This window comes from Pogonomyrmex barbatus, unplaced genomic scaffold, assembly GCF_055798465.1.
Source record: "Pogonomyrmex barbatus isolate J1 unplaced genomic scaffold, ASM5579846v1 scaffold1, whole genome shotgun sequence".
In the NCBI taxonomy this organism is placed as follows: domain Eukaryota; kingdom Metazoa; phylum Arthropoda; class Insecta; order Hymenoptera; family Formicidae; genus Pogonomyrmex; species Pogonomyrmex barbatus.
The window spans coordinates 4491970-4517444 of NW_028297098.1; the positions used below are offsets into that span (position 1 = coordinate 4491970).

At 36.9% G+C, this 25475-nt stretch overlaps 3 protein-coding genes and 1 long non-coding RNA gene across 7 annotated transcripts in view; 2 read left to right on the top strand and 2 right to left on the bottom strand.

Moving 5' to 3' along the window:
• Nucleotides 1-8447, bottom strand: part of LOC148937971 (uncharacterized) — a 131609-nt gene extending 123162 nt beyond the window's left edge. Inside the window, exons 1-2 of one of the 2 annotated variants that reach the window (XR_016140370.1) lie at nt 8366-8447; nt 1450-1632 (exon numbers count right to left, since the gene is read on the bottom strand). This is a non-coding gene — a long non-coding RNA (uncharacterized LOC148937971). Of the gene's footprint in view, nt 1-1449; nt 1633-2131; nt 2244-8365 lie in introns of those variants that run through there. The other variant, XR_016140368.1, reaches the window with a different exon arrangement.
• On the top strand, nt 7055-12533 carry Non2 (upstream activation factor subunit spp27 homolog Non2). The gene is made up of 5 exons (XM_089081502.1): nt 7055-7214; nt 9009-9099; nt 9974-10266; nt 10390-10631; nt 10815-12533. Exons 1-5 carry the CDS (start codon nt 7172-7174, stop codon nt 10929-10931), a joined length of 786 nt encoding a protein of 261 aa, XP_088937628.1. The 5' UTR covers nt 7055-7171; the 3' UTR covers nt 10932-12533.
• Nucleotides 12534-12710: 177 nt separating this feature from the next.
• LOC105432469 (cilia- and flagella-associated protein 206) lies at nt 12711-16966 on the bottom strand. The gene is made up of 13 exons (XM_011647293.3): nt 16324-16966; nt 16073-16238; nt 15819-15999; nt 15405-15574; nt 15019-15256; nt 14814-14943; nt 14331-14438; nt 14156-14258; nt 13981-14048; nt 13760-13908; nt 13605-13703; nt 13393-13528; nt 12711-13011 (listed from the first exon to the last, which is right to left on the bottom strand). Exons 1-13 carry the CDS (start codon nt 16414-16416, stop codon nt 12787-12789), a joined length of 1866 nt encoding a protein of 621 aa, XP_011645595.2. The 5' UTR covers nt 16417-16966; the 3' UTR covers nt 12711-12786.
• Nucleotides 16967-17131: 165 nt separating this feature from the next.
• Meltrin (disintegrin and metalloproteinase domain-containing protein meltrin) overlaps nt 17132-25475 on the top strand; it is an 82015-nt gene continuing 73671 nt past the window's right edge. For 2 of the 3 annotated variants that reach the window (XM_025219670.2, XM_089081161.1), the window contains exon 1: nt 17132-17535. In XM_025219670.2, coding sequence (XP_025075455.2) covers nt 17316-17535 — 220 coding nt within the window. In that variant the 5' untranslated portion in view covers nt 17132-17315. The remainder of the gene's footprint in view (nt 17536-25475) is intronic. The other variant, XM_089081155.1, reaches the window with a different exon arrangement.

The following is a 25475-nucleotide window of genomic DNA, read 5'->3' on the forward strand; positions in this document are numbered from 1 at the left end:
CCGACTCCGCATTTCGAAGACAGAGACATACGCGAAGATCATCGTGCGTGTACGTACGAATGTGTACGCGAATCTATGTGCCCCGAAAGAAAATAATGTAATGTATCGAACGCGCATACTCCGCCCGGAAGACATAATACGCACGATAGAAGGAAGGAAAGAAAAAGAAAAGTTTCATCTGGTTAGTTTTAATCTCTAAGTTGGATAATTTATTCGTAGAATGTCGAGAGTAAGAGGAATCGTTACTATATCCTTGAAATCCGCGATAATTTACATTTACATGAATATTTTTAGAATCATCTATCATTTCTAATGAATATTCCTTTATAAAGCGTATCTCAATTTTAATTATAAATATAATTTCTTTTCGTTTTCACATTCGATAAAAATACTGGAATAACCATTGCCAATAAATCTTGATGATAATTCATATTTCGAATTTATGCGACTATATTATATAATTTCGTTCGAAGTTTATTTTGAAATTTTATTGGTATCCATTCCTATAAATGCGTATAAGGATCGTGTTATAAGATATGTTACTATATTTTTTTTTTTTATTACTGTACTTATTATTATATGTATAAGATTTAAATACATTCGCATTCGTCGTCAATGCTGATGTTGGTACACATAACACATAAATGGTAACATAAGTAAATCAATGCATTGTCTGCGAATGTATCCGGCGAGGGAAATATGCCGCGTGCGGGAAAATCGCGTCGTCGACCGAATCGCTCGCCGGAAAATAGGCATGAACGGCACGAAAAACGTGGCAGGCCATGCGTGGAGAATTGTTAGACTGCTGGGAACGGTGGAAACACAGAAGGAAAAGAGAGGGAAGAGGAAACGAGAGAAACGAAAGTAGTACGACGCATAATCCGGGACGTGTGTCCTCGCTCAAGAAGCAAATCGACAAGCGAGCGCGATTAATTAAAGGCGATAACAGACGTTCTTGATTACATTCATGGTACGTAACATTTCCTTGGGAGAAATATGTTAAAATGTGTTAAATCGCAGAGTTGAAAGAAAAAACAAGAGGCTTGACGTCACCGGCATTGCGTCTATGTAAAAATATTCGAACTCAACTGATTTAAATAATTAACATAGCATTTAAAAATATCGAGTTTTGATGAACCAATAAACGCCAATGTGATTGCCATTCTTACCGGATTTAGCAACTATCGAAGAATTATCATGGTGTAGTCGGCCTTATTATCAAAATCAACGAAGCGACGTTGAAAATCAACAAAGACGTAATTAATGTTGTTAAAACGTTTCCATGCATTTTCATGCTGGATTTCAATTAAGTTTCACGAAGAGTCGGGATATAAACGCGAAATCTACGAGTCCGGGTTTGCAATGATAATCTTTCGGTTCACGGTAGAAAAAGCCCGCGGCACAATGCGCTAGCGGCGCAGTCGAACAGGTGGCAGTTCTATATTTTACCTCTACTTCGCTCTGGCTGACTCCTCCCGGCTCCTCTACTCTCTTTTGCCTCCGCTTCGATCCTGTTTCTACGCTCTTTTGCCGAAAATAGCGACCGTGAACTTGCCTGGCTCGCTTGAATGAAGAGATATCCACGCTACGCACGTTCCGGCGAACGTGGAAGTAGAGATTTTGGCAAAGTGACTGTGAACAAATAGAATATTCATTAAGAGTGTCGCGTTGCGATGCAAGAGCAGTTTTAGCAAATCGATTGCGAAAAATAAACTAGACATCTAAATGCAATTTTAACTTTTTCGTTAGATATTCGTAGATTATCGAATTTTTTATGATACTTCCAACGTCGTTAAGAGAATCAAACATTTGATAAAACTTCAAGATTCTTTCTACAATTTTCTTATCTACTTTTTCATAATTGTCCAATTAAGAAATTGTATTCATGTAGGCTTTCCGCAGCCAGTTACATATGCTGACTTTTCAGTTACCACAACGCAACGAATGCATTTAATTGAGCACTTAGTTCATTGAAATTAGGAAATTAGCGAATTCTGGGAGCGCGCGGCTATTTTCGTTTGTGACGAACAGCCGCGACGAAAAACTATCGGAGGAGCAGCGGGAACGGCAGGAAATTTCAGAAACATCGGTGACGAAACGTCGGAAGCCACTCTGGACTTTGCTATCGTACCTTACTCTATCGAGATACATCGGCGGCTACGGGGGCGACTACACTTCAAAAACGTCCAATAAACGAGCGGGCGACGTGACGCGCGACCGCCGTTCCGAGATGGGAAAAGTTTTGGAGCGTACGCATTGTTTACGCCGCGCGTTACAAGGGCGACGTGGAAATTCCGCGAAATCCGGCAGATTGTGCCGCTCGCGTGCGCGGGCCGCTCGCAACGCGTGTGCACGTACGCATGCATGCATGCGTGCATTCATGCACGCGTGCACGTACGTACGTATGTGTATACGCATCCATGTGTACAAGCGGGGCCGTGGCACGCACACCGCGGCGTTATCATAACCCAGTGACGCCAAATATTGATTTTGACACGTACACGTGACGAGGCGTTGGACACCGGTGTGCCGCGAATGCGTACACGCGACACATACACACACACACACACACACACACACACACACACACACACACACACACACACATACGAACATATGTGCGTATGTACATGCGACCGGCACGATACGTACACTCAGCGAGAACCGCTCCGACGCACGTCGAATTTAGCCATACATACATACATACATGCACACACGTGCTCACGTTGATCCATCGCGAGCTCTCGAGCTGCCACTCGCATATACATGTACCGGGTGTTAAAGGAAACGGCCGATAATGCAACGGGGAGAGAGAAGAGTTCTTGCGCGAACTTTCGGTTCCGCTGCTTTTGTTTGGAAGGGAACGATTTGCAACGCGATAGACCTGATAAAGCGATTCAAAATAGAGCTAATATTATATTTATTGCATGAAAAATTTCTTGAACCTGTTAATTAGCTAACTCCACTTTATTGACGATAAGTGGAGTTTTCTCTAAAATTTTTTTTGTAATCAACACGCTGAAAAATTTTCGAACGACAAATGTAATAGTAAGTATTCTAAGTTTCCTTTGCGACATTGCAAATTGATCGCAACGCACGTTAACTCGATCAAATTTTATACATGACATTAAATTCGCGTATACTTGAATATAGTGATCATTAAATTACATGAGTGACAGAATATTAATTGCGACATTTTAATCGCCGTCTTTTCTTTATGCGCGATTGATTGTTTGACATCATGCCGCTTCGACGTGTCGGAGTCATCGAAGTCGACGCTTCAAGTGGAACGGCACATCGGCAAACTAATTAGTTCGATTAGCAGTTGTACTATCGAGCTCATAGTTGTGCAACAACGTGTTTCTCGAGAATTTATCATAATTCTGCGTCCCTATTTGTTGCCTCGTAGTATTAAACGCACGCTCGAGGTTCACGCGGGCACGCATTGACGAAGCAAATTAACGTTAAAGCTCCTAATAATATCATCACGTCACGTTCCGATCTGCAATAACGTTCCTCATCTGAGAGCGTCAATAGTACAAAGAACGATCTTAAATCTAGCAGTCTTTTTCTTTGCGATGTTGCACGACGCGTAACATGGAATAAGCATTACGAATCAATGAATAAAGTAGTATCCAGTAAAAAAAATAGCAGTTCTAACTTAGACAATAAATATTGATATTCGATCGATAAATTGATGTTATAATCAAAGTTAACATTTAGACAAACAACGAGTAAATACCAATGCGAAAGCGCAACGATTGCTTTACTCGTTTCTTCGTGCAAACCGTCAAAATGGCCAGCGCTTCTTAAATCGAATCGAAATGTGCATCATTCACGAAGAAGTCGTTGACGCTTGTATTTCGGGTCGATGTTTTCACAATCGGTTAGTACGGCTGCATGTGCACGATGTAAAAGGAGGTCATGGTACAACCAAATAGCAATAATAATACAAGAACTATAAGTCTCCATTCCGCCATCCGATATTCTAAAACCTGAAATTCGAGTGCAACAGTTGATGCACACGTTGGCGACATCTGACGGCATGGTAAAGGAGACATCCCGATGTCTACCGTAGATCTCTGCGAGGTCGACGAGCATCGATAACTGACATTTATATGATTTTTTGCCGATATACCCTTTAGTTTAATCGAGTGGATGGACGATTGAATATGCAGAAAAAACTTTTAACATTGATCGAAAATATCGCGGAAATAATATTAGGAATGACACGGCATATTATAGAAAAAAAAAAAAACAGTTTTATATCATTTATATTATATCATTTATATTTGTTAAATATTACATTTGCCAACTCTGATTTTTAATTCAAGAACTATAATAATTATTATGGTAATATCTAATCAAGAATAAATATAATAATTAAGTATAATGTTCTCTCCTCTGATTTTCCCATAATTTTGTAAATTTATGAATTTTTATGCTTATATTGAAGGAAAATTATCGCACAAGTTTTTCTTTTTTGTGTTTCTTAATTTCAAAATTTTTTTATATTTGGATTTTAATTCACATAAAAGGAATGAAAAAAGTATAAATTTTGAATCATAAATTATTCTCTGGTATAATTTAAATTATATAAGAAAATAATTTGTATTTTTAATTAAAGCAGAAAATATGCGTATATATCTTTAACTACTACTACAAAGTATCATTATCTAACTTACCGACGTTAAAAATCATAAAAGTAAAAAAAGAAATAGGACTTGAACAATGATTTTTTTTCTCAGAATATATTTTGAAACGCATGAAAATATATAAATTTACACATTACAGAAAAATCGAAAAAGAGAATATTATATTGCAAATTTACGTTAATTAATTTATCTTAATTAATTATATCTATAATAATCATCGTTATTATTATATATGTCTATATATGTCAGCCTGGCTGATAAATTTAATCAATAAATTGATATATATCTAATTGATATATATCTTTTCCTTTTTCTTCTCTTTCTCTCAATGATATAATGCGAATAAAATTAAATTAAAAAAAAATAATAATAAAATAATAATAAAAAATAATAATCTCTACAATAATCTCTACATATTCTATTTGTAAGTTATTTGAAGAATGCTTAAAATATATTTCAAGGTAGTCTTTTAGAATTAATAAATGCAGCATTAATAAAATTCAACGTAGCTTACATTTACCGCTTTCACCTGTAGACTAACCTCGCCCTCCATTCTATTCATCGGCAGCACCTGTTCGAATATAATACCTGACATTGCCAACAGAGAGCACGGCATGCTTACAAATAATGCCAAAATGTCAATATCTCTGAGACAAATCAGCAACTAAAATATATTCTGTATATTGTTTCGAGAAACATTATAATTATCTATCCCATATAAAGTGTGATTAAATTTTATACTTGAATTTATCCATAATCCAATTGGGTAGCCCGATGAGCGAAAGTTCATTCATTTTACGAGCGCTGTCAATGACCGCACGAATGATCGGAAATGACGTATGAACTGAGAGGGAAAATAATAATTTCGAGAGAAAAACACGCAATATCGGCAGATCAAGTCTACTTCAAGATTTCCGTGAGCTAGTTGAACCTGAACACGTCCTGTCGCGTTCGATCGAGCCACCTGATATCTCGATGTAACGGCCGCCATAGCCCGGAAAGGTGCCGCGTGGCCAGGTGCATAATCGCAAAGTTGGCGCGGCCATGTTGGAACATTCAAATGCTCATGGCGGCATTTTACGTTGCGACACGTCGTAAATGACTCTTGGGGTTGTGACGAAGACACGAGCGCTCATCTCACGAATCGTCTTTATTCCCGCGACATGAATTACGAGGCAAATTTATGATGGTACATTCAGTCGAGACGCTTGACTCTGTGAGTGGATGCGCCGAATGCAGTACAGTCAGCGCCGAAAATAACGTCGGCGCGTGCCGCGGACGAGTCACATAGACCGTTTAGACGTGAAAATCGAGCAAGGCGCTTCATGAGAAAGCTCTTGGTCGTGCCAAACTGACACGATTATGTGACGATATTATCATCGTGCGACGCACCGTTTCGGAGATATGCGCTCCCAAAGTTCGTTTATCGCGACGGGTCTACCGATACTTCCGAACGTTACTGTACCGCTGACACGATGAAGGAAACCGAGTGGTCGTTTCTACCGTCGCGGCCTGTTAAAATATCGCGCTGATTGGTCGCGATTACGCTTAAAGAATGACTTTTTCGATACGCGAGGAATTCATGGGTCACGAGTAAATTAACCACGTAACAATGTAATGCATTAAAAATTTTCTGCCGTTGTGTGCACATATATTTTGCGGTGTGCATACTTTTTTCTTCGAGACGACCGTTAAACGGTCAAGCATTTATTGCAGCTAGATAAAATTGCCAAAAATTAATTGAACAAACCATGCGAGGTACCAGAATGCTCGTGGCGACTTCTGTTTTTCTGCATCGATTACATTCGCCATCGCGAATCTACGCGCCTGCATTCTTTTTTTCTTTAATTATATCCCTGGAACACACGGAGCGTGTGGCGCGCGCGATTGTCATATGACGCGACTAGGCGCTCCGACGATGCTACGAAACTCAGAGTATACTTGTACAGTCAGTGACAAAAGGTTTGCGCGTGTCACGCGGCATAGCTGTGTATTGGGTCGGTTAAATCGCAATATTGCGTCAGGGGCGTCATGAGAAACTTGTAGAGAAAAAAAAATTGACCCGATTTGGTGTATATAGTATCCGTGTTCATGCCCGCGTTGAGGAGTTATCGTAGGTAAAAGCCCGTTTTTTCGGAGGCGCTGCCGTTTAGGCAACGCGCGCAGACTGTACCGTGGACGCCACCGGCAGCCACGAGCGGCCGCTTCACGTACAGCCAATACCGAAAGTACGATCGGTGTATCGTGAGGAAACACCGAATTGGCACACTCCGATCGCCGAATTACGCGTGGGGCGTCATGAGAAACTTGTCGAGCGTAAAAAACTAACACGATTTGGTGTATATAGTATTCGTCTTGGTGCGAGGGTTCTCGAGTTATTCGCGTTCGTAGGCGCGTCGTACGCTCCCGTATCGGGGCGCTTTCGGCGCTGGCTGTACCAACGGACGCTACGGGAGTCGCGTAGCCGGCGTAGGCTCAGTTGGCAGCAGTACGCATTGCGAGTAGGATCTACCACCATGGCCGATATTTCGAAGGAAGAGCTACGCAAGGAGATCACCGGTAAGTGGCGATATCGCGTGATGTAGGGAATCCCGGGCTCGGACTACCGCGGAATCGAGTCCTGCTCGGGCGTTGGCGCGCGTTGCGCGTCACCGTGGCATCGGGAATACAGGCGAAATCGGGGCCTTTGCTCTTGCGACGTGACGACTTTAGCGCGCACGTATGTGCCCGAGTGGCGTGCCCCACGCCGGCCATTACAACCACGGCGAGCCGCGTATTTCTCCACCTACGTATCGGACGAACGAATGGACCGACCGAGTAGCCGCCGCGTGCAATCCGCTCGCGATTTTTCGACCGGCCACTTCGGTATCCTGGCCCAAGTTCGGATTTTTCGTCGTTCGCTATAAAAAGATAGCTTTCTCGACCCGTCCTTGCGGCGGCGGGCCGTATGACGCGTCTCGAGTGTGTGGTGGCGCGCGCCTATCGGCCTCGCTCTCGTATTCGTGTCTTATTCCCTCTCTCTTTCTCGTACTCGGTACCGCGTCACGGCAGATTTTTACGCCGTAGAAGATAAAAAAAGTGCATATATTCTCCTGTGCGATGCTCCTTCGAGAAAGATACGTTCGTCGATCAGAAACGGACATACACACGCGCGCCCGTTGCCCTCTTTTCCCTCCTTTGCGCGCCTCTCGCGTATCGCCGATTGCATCGTCATTGGTTATAACCGGAGCCGCGCTCTGCCGCCCGCAGCCACAGCCATCGACGGACGTTAATATGCCGAGATATTCGCCAGCTCCGCTATCTTTCCCTATCTGCCGATGTAAAGCGCCCGTCCCTCTCGCCATTACAATCCGCGTCTCGTCCCCGTCGCGAGTTACAAAGCGGCGGTTGATGATTAACGAAGCGCGCGCGCTGCTGATACGCGCGCGTATTTTTTTCGTCAACGGTTTTCGGCGAGCGCCCTGCGAATCGACCGAGAGCGCGCGCGCGCGCGCGCGCGCTCGTACGTACGTACGTACTCGCGAGCACCCGCCTCCGTTTTCCCTCCGCTTCTCTCGCGCTCCCTGTTCTCTCCTCTCGGCCCTTCCGTCTTCTCGCGCTTTTCGATCGTTTCGGAAATCAATGCGCCGCCCGATCGACCGCGGCACGCGGAGAAAAATCCCTCCGCGTCTCGCTCCACGCGTCGCATCGACGCCTTGTCGCGTACTTACAGATATCTTTTTGTTACAGTCGCGCGCCGCTCCGATCGGCCGCGAACCGGCACGGCGCGCGCCACGGCGGCCATTTGCGTTCGATATTTACTAGATCCCCTGGACGCGGGAAACTATGCTATATCCCAGAACCCCGTGACCGAACACGGAGAGCGAGCGCCGAAGCGCAACCTTACGTTCTCCGATGCGAATAGAGTCTAATGAATTTACGCGGTTCTTTTAACTTTTCATTTCTACCAATATGAATTAACTTTAATCTCGGTTTAACTTACTCCTTACGTTTTTTCTTAAAAAAAAAAAAAAAAAATAAATCAAGATTGAAACTAATCTACATTTTAAGTAGAAGTAGATTTAAGTTATGACTTTTTTTACTTCCATTACCTCTTATCCATCCCGAATAATATAATTTAAAACATTGGAATAATGCAAATAAAAATAAAGTTTTTACAAAAACAATATGCATTATATTTTGCATTATAATATTAATATATTTATACGAATTATGAGTAATTATTAAAACAAATTATTTCCTGATATTGTTTCTTCAAACTTTTCATATTTTTTTAATTTTTTACATAATGATTAATATTTTATAATATATATTTAATTACGATGTATAATTCATATCATTAATTTTGTTTAGCCATCCTCAAGGATGCCGATCTCACTACAATGTCTGCTAAAAAAGTGAGGCAACAAATCGAAGAAAAACTTGATGTTGATCTTATGGAAAGGTAAGCAATAAATAAATACAATTACAAATAAAATGTAGTTGTAGAAATATTTTTATTCTTATATTTTTGCATTTTATAATATTATGTTTTTAGTACATGATAACACAAACAATTAAATATTTATGTACATGTACAAATGAAAAAAAACGGGAATTGCTAATTTTGATATCAAGTCGATTCATATTACACGACGCAACGAAATATTTTTCTTCAATGTATAAATGCACTTATTCATGTTACAGCTGTAACATTTAAAAACAAATTTTTATAACTGACTTGTTCCTTATTGTTGTCTTTGCTTTTGTATCCAATGCATTCTTGCCACTGCAGGCTGAATATATATTTTTATGTATTATAAAAAAAAATATTGTATTAGTAATATGAGTTGATTTTAAACGTGAATAAAATGTTAATAAAATATCAGTGACGTTGATTCTAAATGTAAATACATATATGTGCGAGTATTTAATATAAGATAATTTTTTTAATAAAAAAATAAAGCAAATTATCTCAGATTTATTTTAATAATTTATCATGTGTATATGATTTGTAAACCATATTGATGAATTGTTTGTTTTTATGTATAACTTGTATTTAATTTTTTTATTTACTGAATTTTTATTATATATCTTTGAAATTGAATAAAAAAAATTTTGAAATATGGACATATATTAGGCACTTGTGCACTATGTAAAGTTGTGCAGAAGAGAGTCTCGTGATGTCCTAGAGTAAAACAGAGGATCTCTGAGTGGAACTGCAGAATAATATATATAAGTTACCACCTCGTTCCTCCTCTAACATGCTTTTATTTCAATTTTTATATTATCCCACTCTATGATAACAAATATTTATAAATTATTTTGTTTTTTTACAGGAAAAAAGAAGTGGACGATTTAGTCATGGAATGTCTTCAGGAAAAACAAGATGGAGGAAAGAAAAAAAAGAAGGCTGCTAGTGAAGAATCTGAAGATGGTGAAGAAGAAGAGGAAGAAGGATCCGAGGAGGAGGAGGAGGAGGAAGAAAAGAAGCCAGCTAAGCGAAATCCTGCTAAGAAGGCTCCTAACAAACGCAAGAAGGGATCCTCCGACGATGAAGAAAGCGCTAGTGATGATGACGCTAGTGACGAAGAATATAGTCCAAAGAAACCAAAAGTCACACCTAAAAAAAGTAAAAATATCTTTTTATTTTAATGTATCTATGTATGAATATATCTAAGTTTTATTTTCTATCAAGATTTTATTAAAAAACATAGAATGAATAATATAAAATGTGTGAATGTATTTCTTATAGATAAGCCTGGAAAGAAGGGGAAGAAGAAGGGAAGTGACAGCGACAGTGATGAGGATTGGGGCAAAAACAAAAAAGCTCCAGGAAGCACAGCGAAGAAGGGTGGCGCCAAAGGCAAGGGAGGTGGTTACACACGCGCTATCACGCTATCTCCAGAACTTGCCGCGATCGTTGGTGCAGAACAAATGGCTCGACATGAAGTCGTAAAGAAAGTATGGAGTATTATTAAAGAAAGGAATCTTTATGTAAGTATTAATAGATTTAATTAATTAATTTAATTTAAAATTTTATATATCTTGTAATATTTTCTATATTATTTTATACCTTAAAAGTAATGTGTATATGCATGTACACATACATATTATACATATACATTACTTGTATAGATATGTATCAATTGTTTCCAAAAAAAATATCTATTTTTACAGGACCCTAAGAATAAACAGTTTGCGATTTGTGATGAGGAATTAATGAAGGTAATCGGAGTAAAGCGTTTCAGAACTTTCGGTATGATGAAATACCTCAAAAATCACTTTGTAGATTAAATCATTCTTCAATCCCGATCTCCGACAAGTTATATACATATATAACATATTCCAGGGTGCATCTCGTGCATCTCTTCATCTTTCTCACACGATACATACATATACATAAAACACAAAGGTATTTCTTGCGACTTAAGACTTTAGACCATGTTTATACCATTCCGACATACTCTGCCGCCCATTGTAACCATTTTGTCCCTCTGATTACTGTAATATCATATTGACCTGTAGGTATTGTTATAGATATGACTTCCGACAAATATGTTGGGAATAGCGTTTGAATAATATCACATGTAATCATGTATGTTCTTTGATGGGGCTTCATTTAACATTGGGACAATTGTTACCATGGACGTTCAGATATTTTCGAAATGATCAACATTACAGTGGCCAATAGTCAATAAGCTGGTTTTAAGTCATCTAATTCAAAATAAATGTTATATCATTTGTATGGTCGTCATTAATAACAATATCTTATTCCTAATGCAGTAACATGGCGCGTCATTATAACAACGGCATTATTAAATGACAAATTAAAAATTAAATTTATATTTGAAAATAATTCTTTTGAAATTTGAGAAGTTTAGTTTTATTCCGTGACATTTCAACTAACCTATTTGTCGTATTGGCGGCACAGTTGCTTTCAATGTTTGAACATTAGAAAAATATTTTATGTTATTATCAAAGATGTTAACGCGATTCACTTTTTAGAACAAAAATCTGTAAAATTAACATTAGATTATGCATGATTTGTTGTTCGTATGAGAGTAACATGAATGAAGAAGTGTCAAGTTCGTATCGGTTGTATGTCAGAACGGTTTTCTCATGAAATCAAAGGGTGCGAATTGTCACAAATTAATTAATCTGATGTTGATTTTATAGTATTTTTGTCATTCCTTTATCCTTTTTTATTGAAAGTACTTCTGGAAAATGGATGTATTAGAATAACAGAGTTTGCCTCCAGAATGAGGGAAAACGTGAGAACGTTTAAAAAAGAGAGAGAGAGAAATTATGCGGAAAATTAACATCCTGTACCTCTTCTGTATAATAGCTACATTATACACAAGCAAATGTAAGCAAAGTTTAATTGTATTATCGTGTAATTACTAATTATTGTCGTAATATAGGTTTCTTGGTGTAAAAATTGAATCTAACGTTTAAGATTAATGCTAAAACAATATATTCACTGAAGGTATCTTATAAGCATATTAAATGATTAAAGTCACAGTGCAGCGATCACTGACTGTTGAAGTGTAGGAAATAAAATACTAGGCTCACGAAGCGAGGTGCGGATTCTTAATCGCATACATCTATCTGAGCTTCGACATATGTAAAATTCGTGTATTTTGAATATAAATTAAAAAGAAATGCTGGCCTAAGTCACGAGGAAAGCCACACGAATATCATTGCAGTTGATGATAACGAAAGCACTACATGCATAAAATGCTATATGGATGAAATGATAAATTAGGATACCAACTAAATTCTTTCAAAGCAAAAAAAATTATTTAAACTATAATCTCTATGACAAAAATTCTTCAAACTGTAATGAAATGTATTTGGAAGTGTCATTAAAAAGTATTGCTTTCATTTTTTTTTAAACTGCGTCTTGTGTAATTTATTTTAATTATTTCCTAACGCTTTTAAACATGATTACTACATATATACATATATATATATACATACATATATCCTTTAATATACCGAGTATATGTATTCATGTACATGATCGATTATTTACGATGTAAGTATATAACTGTTAATATGGCTACTTTTTATTTATTCCATCTCATATAATGTAATGTTTATTTGTTTGTATACAATATTTACTTGAGTGTCTTAGGTGATTTAAATTTTATGAATGTTCAAGCTCATCTAAGAATGATATAACATGCTGGTTATCATCCCGTCTACCTCGTAACCCAAACATGAATGTCTTGAGTTTCTTTGTATTTGTATAGTTATCTCTTTTTGTTTGAACTTCCTTATCCTGAGGCGGAGCTGCTTGCACGTAAATACCATATCGAAAGTGCGAGTTGAACGTTTGTGTGCTACGCGTAGCGCACCGACTTATGTTTGCCTGAGAGATAAATTCAAAAAGCATTTTTGATTCATAGAATTGAAAAGAGAATTATGCGCAATATTGCATAATAGATATATATTTTCTACATATTTTTAATTGTCTCGTTTGTTTTTATCATGTAAACTAATTTTAATCTCGGTTTAATTTACTTTTTATATTTTTTTAGTTCTCAAAATTAAAAGAGAGAAAATAAAGAATAAATTAAATCGATATTAAAATTAATATACATTGGTAGAAGTAGATGTCGGTACATTAGAACTGTATAGATAATGATGTATTAAAATATTGAAAGTCTGTAGAGAATTTAGATTTTTGATTCCTCGGATTTATAAAATCTTACCATTCAATTCTTTTATAATCAATAAATGATTGACTTACTAAGCGTAATGCTCTTCGTTTCAGCTCCCAGATACTGGAGGTATAATCTTTATCAATATAAGGTGGAAGTATATGAACGTCCGTTTGAACCTTCTGATCATGACGAATTTTCAACCGCAATCCCTTTTCCGTTAATCTTGAAAAACAAATTTTTTTATCTTTCTCACTTAAAGAAGTAACTGAGATGATAATTATGATTATAGTTGACTCACTCTTCTTGATTTTGCATGGCTTCAATTTCTTCATGTAATTGGAATAAATGAATATATTCTGGATGATTGCGAACAAAATTGAGTGCTTCATAAACATATCTAAAAAAAGATTTTGAAAAATTTCTGAATTGTTTTCATTTATGATACAAATGTACCTGTCGGGATTTTCTCCAAACTTAGCAGCTGATTCGGGTGATTTAAAAGCATAATATTTTGCTCGCCATTTTGCTACACCGTTGTTTGGATTTCCTGGTATTAGAGCTCCTTTACCCGTTGCAAATGTCCATGCACAAAATCCTAGAAACTGATATATTTTTCGTATAATTTTTTAAGTTGCTTAGAATTATAGAAATATTAAATATTTTATTGCGGTTACCTCTAAATTAATCTTCTCGAAGTCTTTGGTAACATTTGGATAATATATCAGGCATTCTCCACATTCTGCTATAAAAATGGAAAAGTACAGTGTATATAAAGATGATTAAAATAAAATGGACGAGCAAATATTGTTTATATTTAACATTTATCATAATTTCAAGAACTTTCAATACTTATTAAATTGCCCATGGAACGTTCCAATCTCTCAGCATCGGTTAAAATGTCTATATTCTCTACTATATCTTCTAATTTTGTTTGATCGTAAGTATTCACAGCCTGTATAATTTAAGTCATTTCAGATATTTCCGAAGATATGAATAGATCGATAGTAGGTGAAATCATTAATACCTTATTACTCAAACTTTGTAATTCCCACAGGAAATTATTAATGCTACTCAAAATGATCACTTCATCTTGTAAACTCATCCATATATCCGCCAGATCAATAAATTGCGGCTGATAGATAGAGGACATATTAAAACATGATTATAGATAGACAAAGACATATATTAAAACATAATTGTATTATAGCGGAAAATGGAGAATTCTAAAAATTTGATTTTAATAAATATTTAATTGCTATTTCTTGCATTTCAGAAAAATATTATATTTTTCACAAAATTCTGTTAATAAAAGAATTTTAATAAATGAATATCTCTTCCATACGGAGAAATAATAACAAATTTAGATGAAAATAGATTTCATTTAACTGAAATCAAATGTTCTACAATTTTTAATTTTTGAACATGATAAATGCTATCAGAATAATCATATGAGACGTTAATGAGACTACGATTTATCTTTTTAAGTGATAATGACAATTATATTTACGTAGACTTGAGTAGTTGGAATAGCCGTTCTATATCGAACAGTGTCATGCAGTTTAAAGAATCGTGCTTGAAGACGTTCCATCAAGTTCTTCACCGCGTTCTCGCTACGCTTCACATCACTCAGCAACTTTCTACGATAAAATCGTATTAGAAATCGCGTCGATTGTCGATCATTTAAGTATCATTTCTCTTTCTTCGAGAGGAACCTGATATAGATCTCTTGCTGACGACTAGCCGTTAACATTTCGATAGCCCACTCGATCTTTTCTCCTGCGTCGGATTCCGCTTCTTTCGAGCCGCAACATACAATTTTTGAAGCTGAGTCAATCGTGATTGCATTTTCCACGATGGCCGTAAACTTATATATCTTGGCCATTAGAGGTTCTAACAACTCGAGGATAGAATTACGAGTTTTCGTTATCGCTTCTTGTAAGATGCTCGGTACTGAAAAAAATTATCATCTCAATAACTCTTGTAACACAAGAAGCATTTATGTAGTTATATCCTTCACAATATTTAATGTTTCTATTTAAAATTATTTTAGGCCAAACTTTCGGCCAGATTAAAAATTATTCTGACAAATTATTCTTACAATCATCAATTCCCTCGCCACCACGTTGACAGTCTCTGTTAAATAAACGAATTCCGGCAACTAGACACATTAACTCCATCAATTGCTCCTTTTTCTCTCGTTTTGGCAAAGTTATATAGTGAGCTAGTTCGGAAGCTTGGAAAACGCTCTGCAACGCCACTGAAACTTCCCTATAGAAAATACATTTTTATATAACATATATTAAATTTTACATTAGATAAATATATACAATACATTTTGATATGACTATTATTAAATTTTTCATTTTCTATATAGTTTGTGATAAGGACAAATTTTAATCTGATGAAAATATTGTTTTTATTTGCAACAATATCTGTACAAAATAAATTTTCTACAATCAAGAAGATGGAAATATGAGATGGAAAATTAAATGTCATTTCGTTTAATGATTACCTCAAAATTGATGAGATTGTAGGACTTCCCAGACCACTCAGAAGTGTTATCACTACTAATATTTTTTGATACAATTTCTCCGTATCCTTCCCAGTCTCCAATTTGTTAGTTTCACAAATTTCGGCGACCAGAGGTCCGGTTTTTTGATGCAACCGTAACCGATGCTTTTTGACAATTTCATCTGAACGAAATTTAAATTCGTATAAATAATAATTTATATATTTGGAAGAAATTTTAATTAAGCTTATTTTTACCTCTGTCATGATAATGCTTAGCGAAGTACAACTGATTTTTCAAAGTTGCAAGACTAGGTTTGTTCTGATCGCACAGCCTCTCTGTTATGACTTGAACCACTTTCATATTACTTCCCTCGTCGTTTTCTTTTATTCGATACGCTGGATTTAATTGATATAAAGAAAGCTGAAAGTTTTTGAGAACATTGTGAACATTTAAAATTTTTTAGAATTTTTGCGTTTTAATAATACTTCGTCGGTTATTAAATTACCAGAAACGAAGCCAAGTCCTTGGTTACTGATATCTCTTTCACTTTACATTCGCTTATGATTCTTTTTGTCAATTCTTTTCGCACACTATCCATTGTAAAAGGCAAACGAAAAAATCACGAGGTTCCTCTAATTAATTTAGGAATTTGCCACCTGCCACAATTGTAAACTCAAACGAAACCATCTACCAATAAAGTTTGATCGATACTTACGTTGAAATCATCTACCGTTACCAACGTTTCAACACTTTTTTAAATTCTTTTAATATTTTTAAATCCGAATAATATAAAAATAATAAGTAAATCTTTTGTAATAAATTTTGACATATGAAATGTATTATCGCGCTTAAAATATTTCTTATCGATTATATAATCGATTATAATTATTATATGTTTTTCATACAGAAAAATATACAAACATAATACATTTTTACTAATTAGTACAACATTTATCATTGTTTTATTTCTTTTCATAATAATATTTACGATTTACGATTTAACATAATTGTGTGTGAAATAAAAGTAAGCAATATTTTATAGAAAATAAACAATAACTTTTAAAAATTAAATTTCTTAAAACCAGACTTTTAATCTGAATATCACAAAAATGAACAAACTAAATCACTTTTTCATAGGAATAAAAATAATATTATCGAATTCGCCGTTTGAATCTCGTGCGTCTCGGCGCGCTCGCGATCGTGCGCGCTCGGCCGTTCCCGCCGCGCCGCGACTCTACGTCGCCATAGTGGGGGAAAGGGGCGGTCGGCCGACTTCAGAGGTGTCGCAACGGTCTGCGCGTTCGTAGTTCGGCGTCAGTCGGGCTAGGTGGTCGGTAACGTGAGTGTGGTGTGTGTGCGCGCGAACGACAGACGCGAGACAGCCAACGTGCAACGAGCGTGTGTCGTGTCACGAGAGGCATCGTGTTGCCATGACGTTAGCGTGAGTCGCGGTTGACGCGTTCAGGCAGTCTGTCAGCGGAATTGAGTCTCAAGAACATGGCGCGCGATTCCCGGCGCGCCGATCCGCGACGCGTCGTCGCCGTCGACAGCTGTGGTGGTAGCGGCGGCGACGGCAGCGGCGGTGGCGGCGGCGACGGCGGAGGCGGAGGCGGAGGCGGAGGCGGAGGCGGAGGTGGTGCGACAGCGAGGTGCGGATTGCTGATCCTTCTGACGTTGCTGACGATCATCATCCCTGTCACTTATGCCGACAGTCAAGGTGAGTCACGCGTCATAATTCGTTTTTGTCGTTACATATTACGATGCGTAGCTTTCATTATGCGTAGCTTTTTCTCGCGATGACACCTCAGCTGATCTCTCGTGTCGGCAATTGTACCTTACGGTTGTTTACTCATACATCATGTTCGTGTATCATATGTCGTTTAATTCGATTTTATAAGCGTCGGAGTAGATACTGGAGTCGATAAAGAAACTGTACGAGAGTACCATATTGAAACTGACGTCAGGAAGAGAATTGATTCGCCTTGTACTTTTTGGTGCACAGTTTCAAGGTCATTCGAGATTGGCTCTGTTACGCTTCATTGTTTTATGGATCGTTATATTTTCCTGCTTTATCATATGCGTTTTCCAATGTTAAATACGCGCGAAAAAATATTGATACTATTTATTCTTACACGTGTCGTAATGTAACGTCTTTGTTTTGAATTTGAAAGGATTCGCGAGTGAATTCATGCAGCAGCGATCACGTACATTATTTACGTCGCTTAATCATGCAATGCTTCATTTTTCCGCGTTTTATTCGCGATTTACATCCTCGATACAACATGAAATTTTAATTCTTCGATAATCGCGCGTTATAAGTGTGTGTGTATGTTTAAATAAAATTTATTGTTCCAATTTTCTTGTTAATTCCTAGATTTTTATTTCTCACATTTTGCTTGTGAATATAAATAGATAGTTGAGGATTGAGAGATTAGTAAAATTAATGCAAGCGTCAGTTAAATATATATTTGAGAAGCAAATTGCATATGTGTATTCTTCAAGATCAAATTATGCAATGATGTGTGAGAGCAAAAGAGAGCGAGAGTTACACAGAAAGAATGATTTTATTTAAATATCTAAAAATTTGGCTACAAATTTGAAAATAATTTTGTTTGAGCATTAAAATTATTATGCACGTTGAAATGTGACAACATACAATTTTTAATACTATAATAATTTGAATTTATCTTGCACAATTATTTACTAGTAACTAAACAAAATTATTTTCAAATCAATAGCTATCTAAATTTTTTTTAGTTATTTCAAATATAGTAAAGCTGTTTTTTCCATGTAATATTCGTTCAGTTTTTAATTTCAATGTTTTAATTTTAAGCAAAGAAATTTCTTTTCTTGATCAACGGATCATCGCGCGATCCTTGTATGATACATCGATCGATGAGTTTGGTTTTATTCATGTCGCATAACGACATGCATTGCATTTTTATGGCCACGCAACTAGCAACGTCATTGTCTTGTGATTTTGTTTAGAGCACATGTGACCATCATTTGCGCTAAACGATCCACATTGTTTTTTCGAGGAATTCTTATCACGAAAACAGGATACCTTTGCACGTTGCAATGTCGCGTTGCCAAGAGCATATCCCTTCGTTAATCGCGTTTAAATGTCGAACTATTTACATTATACGTGTTTTATATTTTCTGCTTTTTTGCACTGCTATTCCATTTTGCAAATGAAGCTTAAATTCTATCGAGACATTTGAGCATTTTCACGAAAATTTTATGCATACATCTTTAATATGTGAAACAAAGTTTGCAGTATATTTAAATATCAAATTAATTTTTACACAGTACAGTGTACATGCAGTTAATAATCTGCATAATCTCGTTCTTTATTTTGATATTAATTTTTGCAACTTTTACAATTTTTTTCGATTCTTTTATCGTTTTTTATTAATATGTGTAAAGTTTGAAATATAAAATCTAACGCTTCGTGATTTTATTCATAATATATGAGATAGATTTTCCAACAGAGAATAATTTTTATTTCATATTTCATCGTTAATTATATAAATATAAATATTGTGCAAATACTCATAATATTCATTAACGATCGACGTTCAAAGGTTCGTGCGCAAAAAAGAAAGCAATTTTATATATGTAATCCCGAAAATTGATATATTAGTTTGACTGCTTATCGAGAAAATGATATGACATAAAATGATATGAAACGACGTATTAAAAGCTACATGTTTCTAAAATTAGCATTATGTAAAATTATGAATATTTTACTTACATTATTGTTTATATATACTATTCGGATTTTTTTAACATTATTTCGTATGATTTTGTTTTCGAATTATTTTCCATTATTCGTGTCGCAATTGTATAGCAATTGTAGCATACCTTTCAAAATAATATGCTCATATTATTATAACATGCTCATTATTGTGACAGGAAATAGAATATAAAGAAACAAATAGAGGAAACAACGATCGTAAACTCATTCTATTCACATTCCTTAGAAAATAATGTCTTGTAGTAAATTTCGTTGCAAGAATTACAGCGTGACAGTCACCGCGCTTACGGTGAGAAGGACGCAATGAATCACAAGTTTCTTTGTATCGACGACCTTTCCAAGGCGTGAGTGTAATTACGTAAATCGGCACGTGTACTCGTAATGACTTATTCATTGTAAGTGAGACAACAATTGCAACTATCGTCTTGGCGCTTACGTAATTTTTATTAAATATAAAATAGCTTTCGTTCATAATATTTCAATAAAAGAGCGTCTTTTTAAATAGAAAAATCACAGTTAATAACTTTAAGTACAAATTCCGCTCATTAGTTTGAATTCGTCATATCGACAAACGAGTTAGCGTTAGTGCAGATTTATCATTTTCCTAATTCTGAATCGCGAGTCGTTTTTTCGGATGAACAGGACATTTGTATTGATTAAGGTTTAAATTAAATTTTAACCCGAGGATTCCTGTCCGATTGTTATAGAGAGTTATTAAATGATGAATTGTCGCGATCGGTTTCGCAGTTCGACGTGAGTATAAATAATATTCCCCGCGTGTAAAAAGGAGGTCTCAAGCGAGAAATGAAAGCACCCTGACAAAGGACGCCTTTCGGAATTTATGTCCATTGTTGGACTCGGAGGTGGGGGATCCACCAGTTCGTCAATGCAGTCGATAAAAATTTATGGGTGTATGTTGAATGTAAATGCGATGGCGGCGCAGGGCCGTGCGTAAGATTTATAGGGATTTTACATTACGATTTATTTATTCTTTCCGGTCACGCGTGAGGGCGAGCGCGCGCCGGATCCCCAAAAATGGTCGGATTTAGATTCCGTTTGTCTTAAATCGATCGCATCGCGAAATCCTCCTCCATATTTCTTCGTATCCGCAACGTATAAAAGTAACACAATTTCTCTCGCGCGATATTCGATATTGAAAAGAAAGAAGGAGATAAAGGAGAGGAGAAAAAGAAGCATAAAGAGCTAACATTATAATGTAATTATACGAACGTATATCATCAGCACAAATCTCCGAGATAGTTAAATCTGCCGAGCTTTCGTACAAGCGCTATGCTCGCAGCTGCATGAAAAAGCCGCCAGCTGCAAATGAGTAATGTCAGAGTGCCCAGGCGATATGTAACGTGGTGGGAAAATGGTTAATCGCACTCGCAGTGGAGACGGAATAGAGACGTATAAACTTTATGTCGGCGATACGCGCATATCCCCCTCCCCCTTTCCCTCGCGGAGGCTAAACCCTCTTTCCGTGCATAGTATATCACTTCTCTTTCTCAATTCGTAATTCTAGGAGATTCCGCGTTCCTCCGCCGCGATCATTTTTGACAAGCGGTTATCAAGTAACGGAATGCTGCCTTAAACCCTTTAAACGATTCTTCCACAAGACGGTCTTGTGCACATTGTACTTAGCTGTTCGCTCCTTCGGCTAAATTAGAAATATTCTCAAATCTCTCTTAGGAAATAAAATTATAACGAAATATTGACTTTATTTAGCGTCCGAGTCGCGCTCGTTATTTTCTCGTTCTTCTCGGAACTCTCGACAAGCCATGAGGATACTGGCAAAAAAACCTTGAAGCTGCGACTCGGTACTTCAGCGTGCTGAAAGTTGCGGATCTTATCTATCGCGACTCTCTTTCGCCATTCGATGATTTCTTACGGCATTCTCAACTCTTTCAGCACACATGCGCTGCCATATATCCTTCCATTTTAAATTACTGTAATCAAGATTCTTATCGAATTATAAGTTTTCTGAAATCATACCTCTTACGTCTCGAAACATTTTAACAGAAGTGCCACAATAGCAAATCGTATATGTAATAATACTTTAATAAAAAATGTGTATATATTTTTTTTTCTGCATCTTTTATTTCTTTTTAAAAATTTTATCATTTTGGTTTCGTAACCTTCGACGGAGTTTTCCATAGTATGATATTCAGAATAGGAATCCGCACACGTTGATGTCTGAAAGGCTCTGCATTTCCGGTCCCGATCCAAGAGTGCGAATCATCGCCAGTTGAGTCACCATCGAGCCGAACATCATTGCACACTCGGAACGAATGGATCGCTGTTAATCGATGATTAATGCGACCCTCTCGACGATGCCGACTTAGCTGAGAGTGCTCCTTCGGGTCGTGTTATTCATTAAGCTCGTAATGGCGAGTGGCATCCAGAAGGTCGATTGACGATGACTTCCGTTCATTCGTCGCTCTATTTAAAAGCGAACCGACGATAAATTGCACCTTGTTCGCGAAGATGTTTTGTTGCGCGAAGAAAATGTAACCATATTTCTATTATAATTTATGCATGAAGTATCGACATCGTCCTATAAATCACTTATCGTGAAAGCTCTCACTGCCACTCGACGAATTTCAGATCGAGTTGTATATTGAACGAAAGCTCAATGACAGGTTTATTATATCTCTTTCACTTTTATGTAAAAATTTGTCATAAAATCTACATGTCTTCTTTATGTGTATATATATTCAGAAAATGTTTGTTTTTAGAAAATTACTTTTTTCGTATATCAAATTCATTGTTGATTGATTGTACCGCGTGTGATAAAATATTTTAAAAAATTTTCTACACAATATTTAAAGGAATACCAATTTACTTTTTCACAAATATTTGTTGCTATACGCTTTTGTAACTTCGCGAACTTTTGCATTAAAAATTGATTGGATAACATTTTATTTGAACGATTTTAATAACACGATAATACTGGAACGCAGAATAACAGAATTTTGTATTTGAATTTAAAGAGTAACATATTTTTCGATATTGGTAAATATATGTATTTATGGATATGTCAGTTTAATCTGAAATCTGTAAAACGTGAATGTACAGAGCGAAATATTTTGCTAATATTATCAATAATTATTAATAACTGAAATAATTTATCAGCAAGAAAAATTGTCGAAAGATAATAAAGTTGTTTTTACAAATAATTTAAAAAAATAAAGTAATTTAAATAAACAAATTATTTTTCCACATAATATAAATTCTTATAAATTTACAATCTTCTCTGATATTTTTTGCATGAATACAACTATTGACATACAGTTTTATAATGGAGCTTAATTGAGAAAAATGCTAGTATGAAAAAAATTAATGCATTATTCAGTATTTCGTCATGGTTGCTCATTTCAATATCGTATCCGAATTTAAACCATTATGAAGATGAACTTCTTCTCGAGTCTAGTAATAATTCATAACATAATGAATTTCGCATTCCGTTCCCAATCGCGTATATCGACCCACGGACATCCCACGTAATTTCTTTGGCTCGCGCGCGAGCGAAAGAAATTAATTATTCTCGTGTGGTTTCATCGAGTGGAAGCAATCGGAAAGGCATATAATTAATATTTTCACTCTCTCTGTCGTCGTACCCGTTTGACGAGGGACAGAAAAAAAGAGTGAGGAGCGGGAGAGATTTTCCAGTCTCGCGCGGATGTCGGCCCCAGGGAGAAATCGATCGGAAAATTCGCACAGTCGGACGGAATGACGCACGAGGTGAAGCACCTCGTTTGTACGAGGGGGAAAAATCGAAGATACGCCGGATCGATTACGCTCGCGGATATCAGCTTTGTCAGATGGTATAGCTTCGTTCAAGTAGGTAGTCCGATCGAGAACTGCCGGTCGACGGTGCACCGGAGTTGCTCGTTAAATTCTCAACGTCGTCCCATTTACCCACTTTGCAATAAAATCGATGGCGTATTAGTCAGCCAATAACAACGTCGGTCGATCTATAAAGACTTTATTGCAAAAGCGTAATGTATTCGTTTCCGCACCTCGCCCGAGCGTTTCAGCGTGAGATTTTTACCTTCGTTCATTATCCGATGCGACCTGGATCCGCGGCCCCGCTTCAACGCACGGGACAGCACCGCACCCGACGTCATTATTTCGCAATTGCGTTAGCTTTATGTCACTATAATGGCCATGTACTGAAGAAGACGAGACCGCGTTGCACCGCGGTGTGCGTCTGCGTCTGCGCGCGCGCGCGATTAAAAGTTTATTAGAGGAACGTTAAAAATGAATTTTCTCGCTCTCGTAACTGCCGCTCGCGAAATGCGCAAGCACGCAAATATTCTTGCTCGTTATACGTCGCCTTTTCTGGGAGTAGACGTTCATTTGCCGGAACTATAAATGCACAATTCGCACGACCGGCTAACTGTAAAGCGCAGCGTTAACGGACCAGCCCGTTATAACGCAGAGAGCGCGAACGCGATATATACGGCATGTCGTTGCTTATGCTATAAATACGAAATGACTCGTAAACGAAGTAGTTTTTTTTTTGTTTTTTAAGTCAAAGTTGTAAGCACATTGTAATTAATTCAACATCGTAATTGACGTTCGCTCTTGGTGGCATATTTGTTCATGCTAACCGTTATACCCCGTCCGTTATATTCCGTTTCTATCCGAGGGGCAGTTTTCATCATTATTAGCTACATGAGATTCCGCGTTTTGAAATATTCCTTTTGATAGAGATTAATCGCATTACATACGTGTGTTACCTAACCGGATCGCCCAAGTATGTAAGCGGCTTTGACGATGAGTCATCTCGTACAAGGTATGTCGATTCATTAGTCGAAAATTAAAGCACATTCAAAAATTCTATTTCCGCAGCATGCTCATTAGATGCCTCTTCCGCCATTAATAATCGATTCGCTGGCGTATATGTAATTTCAATGGCAATTAAACGGTCGTAAATATGCCAAATTCATCATTCGCGCACGCTGGGTGCATTTGGGTAGAGGCGGTACGGGTTGATGGAGTAATAACAGTTTGCGGGTTTGTGCGAAGCTCGCGTATGCAGTCCGGTAGGAATTCATTTACCATTTTCGATCGTATTATACCCGATAAATAATTCGCTCGATATATTGCACAGCGCGATAAATGTTTGAAAATAAATTGTACCTGCTGGTGATTTAATGCGCATTCCGCATTACATGTCACGAGTGTAATGTTATATTTTTGACTATTGACGTCCGTGCTATTGCGAATTTACCATCCGTTCAAAAGTCATGGTTCATCGAAACATTTTGTTTATACATGAGAAAATTTAGTTCATCTTTGTCAGTAGTTTGATTGAACATTTTTAATATGTGAAATAAATGCAATATAATATTTTAAAGATACATGATATGTGCAAAGTATCGTTAATAGACGCTGAAATTCTGACGATGATAAAAATATCGGTTTAAGTTCGTATCGATATTTTATTATGCGCAACTTTTGTCGAAGTTACGAATGTATGAGCTTAACTGCTGATAGGAGTTTTCTTCAAATTTTCTATTAGTATTATTTTCTGATAATACATCCCGTTGGGTACTGCCAGAATCCTGTAGATTCATATCTGGTTTAGTGAATCGTTCTATGATTACAGGGTCAATGCGATGCAATCCCGATGAATATTGTTATCGCGATTGCATTAGCGCGCAGGTGACATAGGTCGTTGGCACAATTCCGTCGATACCCAAAACGCTTCCGTTGCTAATTATCCTAATTGCAATCTGCATGTTCTGTAGATGAACGCTATTGCCTAGAATTGAAACCAAATCGTCTAAATTGTTCTATAGCGCGATCGAAAACAAAGCAATATTTACTCTTCAATATCTCTTGAAATATCTTTGATTATGCTTATCTCGTAATAAAACTCATTTATTGTG